Source organism: Rhea pennata, chromosome 2, assembly GCF_028389875.1.
Source record: "Rhea pennata isolate bPtePen1 chromosome 2, bPtePen1.pri, whole genome shotgun sequence".
NCBI classification, from domain to species: domain Eukaryota; kingdom Metazoa; phylum Chordata; class Aves; order Rheiformes; family Rheidae; genus Rhea; species Rhea pennata.
Window position 1 is genome coordinate 42,410,041 of NC_084664.1, and position 10,250 is coordinate 42,420,290.

The 10,250-nt window shown below is 43.2% G+C and overlaps 1 protein-coding gene across 1 annotated transcript in view; it reads left to right on the forward strand.

Moving 5' to 3' along the window:
• Positions 1 to 9,779, forward strand: part of LOC134135933 (uncharacterized) — a 29,564-nt gene extending 19,785 nt beyond the window's left edge. The window contains exons 5-6 of the mRNA XM_062567620.1: positions 7,932 to 8,097; positions 9,703 to 9,779. Of these exons, the coding sequence (XP_062423604.1) occupies positions 7,932 to 8,097; positions 9,703 to 9,779 (243 nt within the window). The remainder of the gene's footprint in view (positions 1 to 7,931; positions 8,098 to 9,702) is intronic.
• The last annotated feature ends 471 nt before the right edge of the window (positions 9,780 to 10,250 follow it).

Here is a 10,250-nt window from a genome sequence, read left to right on the forward strand (position 1 = left end):
AGGCGCCTTTCTGCCATGATTGCAATGCATTTTCCCAGTTCACTATAAACCGAATTCAGAATGTCCATATGGGGAGTTATTTTACAACTGCTCTTTCTGTTGACTTAATTTCTGTGGAAGGAAGTCTGGAGAAACCTGCAGTGTAGGCAAGCCCTGAAGTGACGCCTTCACTTCTGGAGCTGCTGCATTATAGAATAAGCCCGAGATGAATAGTGAAAAGAAATGTGACTAGAAAGACCTTCAGTAAGAGCTGCTAGGAATCTGCATAAGGCAATTTTATGAAATGGACCGAGATGCTAAAAAATTCAGGTGCCTAAACACCTTAAATCATTTCCAGAGGAAAGGTGAAGCCCTATTGTTTGAAATTCTTAAAACTGGCAACACACTGGGAAATTCCCTGTAGAAACAGGCCTGCATTGACTAGTCTTCCAGTGGCATTTCTCGTCTTCAACTTCTATGATTTATGTGCTTATAAATTCCTTTGTGTTATGTACCCACCAGGAAAACTTGCCTATGGCTGGTCTCCAGAACACCATTGTGGAGTTGGTTGAGCTAGGTTGCTCTTTCTTGCTTCGCATTGTCTTTGCCCAAATTTCGATCCAAAAGCAGATATGGGCTAGATGGAGCCATGTCAGATCAGACAGCCACTTTTTCCTGTAGTGACAGACATTCCTAGTTCAGTTCTGCCATGTGATGATTGAGAATTAAAATGCCTTGTCATGGCCAATCAATATCAGGGTCTCTTAGTTTCCTAGGCCCTGGACCACGTTCTTGGCTTCAGTTTTGGTCCATTTTATTTAAAGTAATTGTACTAAGACAAACAGTTAGCCTGGGGAAAACTGATCTGAATTCAGAATCAGTCCCATATCAGTAGAGCTGTTTTGGAATATTTACTTCACATCATTTTTTAGAAGACGATTTATTTCAAAATAGCCCTTAAGCAAACTGTCTATTAATGCAACTCTGTTTCATGTAAACATGCCCAAAGCTTTTCTTTGCCATGTATACAGCAGCATATTTGCATATCAGAAGATTTCACATTGCTTCTCAAGTTACTGTACATGCCTAAATACTTCCAATTGCCACAATAACATTTTGGAAAAAAAGCTTTTACAAATGCTTCGCCAGGCAAATCAGATTTTTCACAGAAGCAGAACAACAATTCCTTTCTCTTAGAAAGATGTTTCAATGAAAGGAGAGTCAGTACAGTACTTAGTTACAATACTGGCGTGTCAGATGTTTATTGAGTCAGCAAAGGAGATATAAAAAGAGCTGGCAGGGCTCTGCAAATCACTTTGATTTTTTTGTAGTGACTCTACTACAGTAAACAGTAAATAATGTAAATAGCAAAGGTGTTCTCATTCACAGAAATGAAATAGGAAGTCAAATTCCTTTTTTTTCATCAAGATAAGAAATCCTTTGAAACCCTCTGATGCCATTTCTTATTCCATCAGTATTGCATTAACTTGATATGTTACTGTTAAACAGCCACGCTTAAATACATCAAATGGATTAATGATGGCACTTTATCAGGTGTAGTTTCTGTTTCTGTAAGACATCTCTAGACATATAGAAACTACTTAAGAGGAGAAAGGAAGTTTCTTTACTGATTCAGGGAACTGTGTGTAAGTGGCTGACTGAGACCTCCTGCACATCCTGATTAGTCCCAAACTGGTCATGGCTATGACAGGGCAGATAAGGTAAGTGGGCTTTGAAAATTGCTCTGACATGACTTAGTGGAGCTTTGTGGTGCTCTCAGCTGTACTGCAAAGCAACCAGATGCAACTCTTCCCTGTCCCAGAGACGTATCAAAGCTAGTTGCAATACTGCCAGCCATATACCAACCATGGGGGAGGTATGAACTTGGTGAGCAGTCTCGTACTGTCTTTGCTTATCCGCTATCGCTGTATGTAAATCTACAGGCCTAAGGAAAAGGAAGAAAACAAATCGCCCATAAGGGAGAGTAGTTTCATCATTGATAAAGCAAAGCACTGAAAGCAGTGAGTCACTGGGCACCATTTACAGAGCAGTAAATAAATGCTGTGTAGTCATTTATTACTTACCTCTTTTAGTTTCAAAAGTAAGAGTGAAAACTCTTCCCTGTGCCAGTTGCACTCCTGTTTCTTTCTCCCGTAAGCGTTCAGGAGCTCCTCTCTCCCTGTTCAGTTCTTCCTCCCCAGACAGGCAGTCGCCCTTTCCCTTCCTACCATTCTGGGCTTGCATGATTGCTGGCTTGAATATATGGCTCTGCACAAATAACCTTCAGCTCGTGGGCCACAGCCTGCCTCCCCCTGCTCTCCAGGAACATCACTAAATCACTGGCGTGAAGCCTGGCTCCGATTGTGTCATCTTGCTCTCGCGTCACCCATGGCTGGGGGCACAGTGAGGTCGGACTTTTTGGTGAAACCGAAAAGGTTTTTCCAAAAGGAAAACTGGACCAAAGAAAAGGAGAGCCTTCCTCCACTAGCCGGGTTTTCAGTGCTCTGCGTTCGTGAGCAGGACAGTTAGCAATTTCCTCCCCCTTCAGCTGCTGCTGACACATGGCTGGTTGCTTTCCAGCCTCCTCTGTGCACATTGTTCTGCGAGTGTTTGTCTTAGCAGAGTGCAAAGCCAGCCGCACCTTGCAATTAATAAATATGTGTCAACACTCAGTGCAAGCCTGATTATTATCATTACCCCAGAATTAGAGGGCTGGCACAGTCATTGAGCAGCCTGAGGGCCTGATCCTGCCAGGTGCTCAACACACTTCATTTCTATTGGCAGCAATGAGAGGGAAGGCCAGGAGGGAATTACAAGATTGAGCCATTCGAAGGGTGATTCTTTATTTAATCTCAAATTCTGAAAGAGATTATTCCTATCAAGAGAGAGGAGCAAAGTAAAATTAATAGCTAGGGGCTATCTCCTCGACTGGTATAAAATAATGCAGCTCAGTTAACAGTAATGAATCATTTCTGATTTACATCAGCTGAGAATCTGGCCCTGGGTTGATAAACGTGAAATAGAGATTATAACAGGAAATTAATAATAGTAAAAGCTAACCTAAAAGCTGAACATGTACACAGGGATTCCTCTATAGGTTATAGTGCAGCTGCTCAGGGCCTGAGTTGAATTTCTAACCCATCTTGACACTGGTGGGTTCAGAGAACTCACCATGTTATGCTTGGAGCTGTGGCCCTCCTGAAACCAGGGTCACACAAACATCTGCAGTGAAGATTTGAATTCCTGAGTCTGGTAATGATTTGCACCAAGACCTCTTTTCACTTGAAGTGTTGCAACATTTCCTTAGCACCCTGTGCACTGCTAGAAAAGTAAAGAAACCTTGGGGCTAGATCTTCAAAGGTGGCGAGGTTCTTGAAAGTGCAGGGAGGGCATATTTTAAAAATCTCTCTCCAGGTTAAGTCCTCAGCGCTCCTTGATTTCAACAAGAGTTAGGCATTGTTTCTGCGCTGATACTTAGTAGGATTTATAAAAATGCCTAACTGGTCTTTAGGTATCTCAGTACCTTCAGAAATCCTGCCACTTGGGCAAGAAGGGAATTGGACCTTGCAGCAGGATTCAACTGGATCCTAAGAAATACACTGTTCTTGTTAAAGTTGATGCATCACAAGGGTAGAGAATTGAGCTAGAAGGATGGAGATGAATAGGTCCTTGACATAGATTTGTGGCCTGAATGGTGTTTCCACAAGAGTGTGGGAAAAGGCACTCACTGCCAGTTAATCTTTTCCATCTCTGGTGGACTGAGCACCACTTAGAGCAAGAGAAGAGCTGCAATGGGTGCTGGGGAGTGGACTTAAACAGAGTGCTATCCAAGAAATTGTCAAGGATTCTGAAACAGCTGAAGGAGACCAGCTGCTGAAACTCAGTACAGCCTTACGCCTAGGGACAACTAGCTGAGTAAAATAAAAATGGAAATTCCTCCAATACCCATCACTAATGGAGCAATTGTTGCCCCAGCCCTCTGTGTCCCTTTCTAGTCTTATTGAAGACACAGCTGTAAGACCGAGGCCCGTTGCTAAGAGATAAAACACAAGACTAGTAAACCATGTTCGTTAGTGAATGTGAAAGTGAAGCACATTCAGATTCAGCAAGCAGCACTGAAGAGTCATATTGTGGTTGGAAAAGGCCCTGAGCCTAAAGCAGAACCTGGAATCCAAAGCTGTAGGCATCTCCTCCGAGGTCATGGTCAAGACCAGTAAAAGTGGATCCCAACTGGAATCAGACATGCTCCATCTTGACTGAGGACTCTCTCATCATGGTAGCACTGCAGTCCTTATTCAAATGATTTCTGCAGTCCATACCTGTCTAAGGAGCACAGAGAAACACCATATCTCTCTTTCAGCTGTGAGCTTGACTTCTTTGCCTACATTTAGATCTCCAGCTTGTCTGACATAGCTTTAGAAGTGACAAGCCACAAGTGTGACTCACTATAGCTAAATAATACCATCATCCAGGGCCTCCACGTTTATCATCTTTCTTGATTACTGTGGAAATCAGCTCCTGTACTTAGAAATTGCTGATTTGCCGCCTCACAAGCTTAAACATGTGTATTAACCTCCCTGATCCCTTCTGTGTAATAATATCAAGAAATGGCTTTTCCTGGCTAACTTTAACAGTCAAAACTGCAATTGTGGTCCAGGGCTACTTTAAGGCATGAACCCACAGGTCCCAGATCCTACAACATTCTTTGACAAGGTTCCTGAGGTCCATCAGCCAATCCAGAGGGCATGAAATACTCTATATAGTTTCCCTTTTTAGATGATCAAAACCCACATCCTCTGTGAAAGGTTTACAAGACTTTCCCGCACTTTTGTAACAATTGTTTGCATTTCCAAACACACAGCAGCCAAAGTCCAAACCATGTATGTATTGGTTGTGTCAGATCTCCTGAGCAAGGTAGCAGATAGGTGACTTGCTGGACTCACTCAGTGCTCTGCATGTGTGTGGTTGTTCACTCATGGCCACCATCTGCTCAGGGCAGCAGAGTGAGCCTTGGACCAGGGACTGACACGGTTTGTTGCATAGCAGCAGTTAATCACCATCATCTACATTTTCAGAGTGGCAGGCTGAAACTGCTGAAAAAAACAGCCTTGCTATTTCCTTTAAAATTTCTCCCTTAAAGATCTCTTTATAATGCTCTCCCAAAGAGTATCACAGTCCAAACTCGTTTATGGTTTAGCTGCTACAGCCCCTTACAGCCTCTCTCTGGCACTTTCTATTTTCTTTTAAACTTCTTAAACCTAAAGGCACCTTTTCTTCTTCTTTTTTTTTTCCTTTTGTTTTCTGTTCATACTTTACCTAGCAGAGTTGTACTCTGTAGCAGCGTAGGACTGGTGCATAAGCTCTGTGGTAATGCAAACAGCATCATGATTTTTTAATAAAATGAGAGTGCTTTTTTTTCATTCTGTGGTAAGGCAGCGAGAGAAGCCACAGATATCAGTTCCTCAGTGTCTCTGTGATAAGTTGCTTGTGACTGCAGTTAGCTGATTTTTTTAATCTCTGCCCTTTAATGAGAAGAAGTATGTTTCAAAATTACGTTGGCATGCCCGAAATTCCTCACGATGCCTTCTTGCTTCTGGAATACCTGGATTTCACTGAGTAATCAGGAACCTTTGAAAAATGGGGATTGGAGGGACTATCTTGCAGACAGTCCAGAAGGTAGATGCCTGCCTCCATCTCAGAGTTGCTCTTCAGGACTTTCCCCTCTCCCTTTGCCTGACTTGGAAGGTCTGTTTTGCACTGGATCACAAAGCCAGTGGCTTTAAGACCTTGTTTGTGTGTTATAACTATAGGAGCTCATTAAATGAACAGATTAAAGCCCAAATCCTCAAAGGTATTTAGGCACCTACATTTATTTAAGCCTTTTTGATCCCAGTGGGGTTTGGCACCTATGTGTTTTTAAGGAGCTAGGTTTTGTGTCCTGTTTGGGGAGGAGGAAGGGAGGGCAAGGAACAGGATGCATTTTTCTGCACAATGTGTTTAAAAAGACTGAATACTGGGAATGAATGATGTTAGGCTCTGGGTCACAGAGCTGAGAATTATAGAAATAAAAATAAATGATGGAGAGAAATTTTATGTTTTTAAAAGAACCTGCATTTTCCTTCCAACTTTTCAAAACATATTGGGGCAAACCACACACTCTCCAACACTCAGATGCCTTTCTTTTTTCTTTTTCTTTTTTTTTTTTTTTTTTTGGTCTGAATTGTCCCTTTCTCTTACTGCTGGTCTGTCACTGATCATCATCCCCTTCAGGCAAGGGCTGTGCTCTGCTCCATGTCCAGAAAGTGTTTGGCAGAGCCTGGGCAATAAGAGCGTGCCTTTCAAGGCAGGCCAGGCACTATAAGGTTTTACGCTGCCCAGAAGTCCCACACAATAGGAAGAGCACAGTGTGTGGATTTTGAGGTATTTGTTATTGTTGGTCTGGTGTGCTGGTAAGCTGGTCTCCTCTTCTTTTCCTAAGGATTGCTCTGGAATAATCCAGCCTCAGTATGATAGGTTATGATGAATATCTGAACTGCAGTGGGAATGTCATAGCTGTGCCTGGGCATGAGTCTTACCCTAGAGTTAATTTCTTCATGTCTGAACCAGGCTACTTCCTGGATATCATCATAAGTTAGAAAAATGCTTATGTTGTCAGGAAGACAGAGGCAAAAGAGCTGAGCAGCAGCTGCTGGTGGTTTGTCCCTAGAAGCTCTTCACTGTAGTGCAGAGTGCTGGTGGCCCTGTCTCTGTTGAAGAGGACTGGATTATAGCCTAGTGTGGGATTGCACTAGAAGGCCTCCTTTCACCTGTATGTCTGAGGCATGTACAGCTGCACAGCCTCAACATGCAGCCAGGCTGATAAAGTTTTCAGAGGGTGCATATTATATGTGTCTGGCAGACATAAATGTGTGCTTATACTTAGCTTTTATGAAAACAAATGAACAAAACCACCTAGTGCAGCAGCCTCTGTGTGTGTGTGATGGCAAATTCTATAAGTAGAAAAAACAATTCCTAATTCCCTATAGTCTCCTACTACCTCTGCCAGGTGCTGACCAATTGATAACAGCCTCCCCTTTCCCAATGAGAAAGATTAGTACCCACCAAGCCCATCAAATTGGAGCTTGAGGAAGCACTGATTAAGACATGAGCAACAAAGGTCTACTTCCAAGACACTGATATTCGGGGTGCCGGTGGGCTGTCTGCCTGCCAACCCCTCAGCATGAGCCACGTTCCCAGGACCTCCGGAGACACTGGGAGAATTTCCTCCTCAGTTATTTTCAGGCGACATCTGTGTCTCTCACCAGCCATCGATGCCACGAGGCATGGTGCCAAAAAATCAGCAGCTTGGCAGCTTCTCTACATGGACTCAAGAAATATATTCTGGATTATCTGTACCATCTGCCTCTCACAGGTGTTCATCTGGAAGGAGAGGGGGAGGAGAAGGGCACCTGAGGGCACCAGAATTGAAGGAGAAGTATCTTATAGGGCAACACACATTGTAGCAGCTGGTGGTGGTGGAGGAGGAAAGCGAAAGAACAGGTCCTAATTCTCTGAGTACTTATCCTCTGGTTTGCTGGGGGGATTCAGGATAGGGGAGGTTCAGGGTAAGGACCCACAGCATTATGTGTTGGGAGAGGCAATTTTCAGGCTAAGTTTGGAAGGAAACTATATGGTGCATGCCTTATTTGTGTGTAAGTGGACATTTGGAGTAAGCATCTGCAGGCCGTGGGCTTGGTATTACATAAGCTATGGCAAAATGCTGTTATCTCTCAGCAGGCACCACAAAGGTCTCATCCTTCTCTACTTATTCATGGTTAGTCATTAATATTTTCCTGAAAGTGGTACTATAGTAATTCTCACAGAACTACAAAGCCACTTTTATAAAGGAAGATCTTATTTGTGAGGAGATGACAGCAAAGGCAGTGAATGATTTGCTCTCCCCTGTGCTGCAGAAACACTATTTCCTGCCCCTCCCATGGAAAGAATTTGCTGTGCCGGTCCCGGAGCCAGCTGCACACCTACGGAAACCACGGGCCATGACAACATGTGAGTTTGTGACAGCAGCACCCCCACCTGCCTCTGGTCTCACCTTCAGGGACAGTCATTGGCCAGGAGAAGGTAGAGCTATTATAATTACTGGGCTCCCCTTACCACCAGTGAATCAGGGTGACAGGCATGCATTACACTGTTTATTAGCTTATCCCTAGAAAGTAGTTTGTCTCTGCACCTAAGCAGGAAATCCAAACCAGGAAGGTATTTCTGCTGTTTTGAGGCAACCTCAGTCCAGGGCTAGGCAGGTCCAGCCCACATCTTGCCTGGTAGGTGCTCCTGCTGTAATCATGCCTATAGGTCTTGGAGAAGTCATGAAGTTGCTGAAGAATGCCACCACTCTCCTTTCTCCACTCTCTACATAAACATCACACTGAAGTCTTCTCTAAGGCCTGCAGAAGGTGCTGGGCCAACTGTGCTGCCAACAGTAGCACATCCACCACCACCACCTCCCCCGCCATTGCCTTCAGAAGCAGTCAGGGGAGTGGACGAACTTTGCAGCTACTTTGCAAGAAATAAAACTGGGCAAGTCATGAACATGCTGCATGGGGCAGCAGAGGGAGAGAAGTAAAATAAAACCACTTCAGCTCCCCATCTGCAAGCCGTTGCTACACAAGAATGCAGTGCAGAGGTAGTGTGAGGAAAGAGATTATTGTTTCATGTGGTTTCCAGATAACCACCGATAACAAACATGATTGCAGCTGACCTTATGATACCATATTACTACTTATATTTTCTTTAAAAGTGCAGAAAACTGTATCACCTAACCCTATTGAGACTGGTGGTGGAGAATCAAGCTCATAGCACACAAGGGAGGTAAAAGGGACGAAGACTAGAGTACTGCCTTTCAGCCACAGCTCTCCTCTTGTCTTCATGTCATGTCTATCATCCTCTAGAGCATACTATCTATGCTATTTCACTGTAAAATATGCCCCTTCATCATTGTCCTCACAGTTTTTAAATTAATCCCTCAGCCTGAAACACTGGGCTCTGCTTTGCCTCTTCTGTGGAGCTACATAAAATATTTGCAAAACTCATGTTGCTACACAGACTCTAGGGAGATGTATAATACAGCAACTGGCCACCTTTTTGGTGTTTCCCTATCACAACGCTTCAGTCCTAATTGCAGGTTACAGCTTTTCCATTAGTGACATCATTGCAAATAGACCAGTCTTGATCAAAGCAATTTTAATTTGATACTCACAGTAATGAAAATATGCAATAAGCAGAAAGCAAGCTTCGGTCTTTCCAACTAGACCAGGAAAATCCTGACTGAGCTCAGGGAGGCTCACAGTGTACTCTTGGTATTTTAAATATCCACATTGTATAAGGCTCCAGAGAGTTCTTGTTTTATTCAATGTATTAAATTACATCAGTCTTTATGTCCTAGTGTGGACTTTTCATTTTTATCACTACATTTTTGTCTCAAGCACAGAATTAAAATACCCCAGATGTTAATGGCTGTTTATTGAAAATGTACTAAGTGGGGAAACTGAGACTCAGAAATCAAATTGCCAACATTTAGAGATAGGAGATGGCAAAAGATATTATCAGTTATCCATGAGTACTGTTTATATGTCTTATAATAATGTGTATAAAGTTATATAAAGGCAATCATGTCTTGGGTTACCTTGTCATCTTTAACGCTAACTTTTTGTGTCACTTGTTTTGGAGGTGAAGGGCAGAGAACAAGCATCATCTTAGTTCTAGTGAAAAGTACAAAACTGACAGCCTTGAAAACAAGTACTTAAAACATCAATGTGTCAAACAGAGGAGCGACAGAAATACCTACCCAAGGTCTGCTGCAAGGAGCTGCACAAGACTTCTTGCCTATGAGTAGAGAGAGCTACTGAAATGCTCCTCTGATCCTGACTGCTTCAGATGCTGGAGAGGGTCTGAGGACAACATAGGAGAGCTCTTCTTGGTTGTAACATGAGTCATGTAAGCCATTGCGAGCATCATAAGACCATATAAGCTACAGTCCTGGTTGGCTTCCCAAAGGTTGGTACTTGTGCCATTAGGTATTTTATGGTAAGTGTGACTGAAATTTAGGAAGACCTGTAAGTTCAATCACTACAGGGCTGAATTTTGCAGTAGCTTCATGGATACTTGTTTAAAATGAGCTTTGCCCTGTACTATGTTTGCAAATGTATCAGACAATAAATTGCATAGCTGCTGTGCTGCCTCCCCAAAGTTCCAGGGTCACCGTGTGATATACAGAC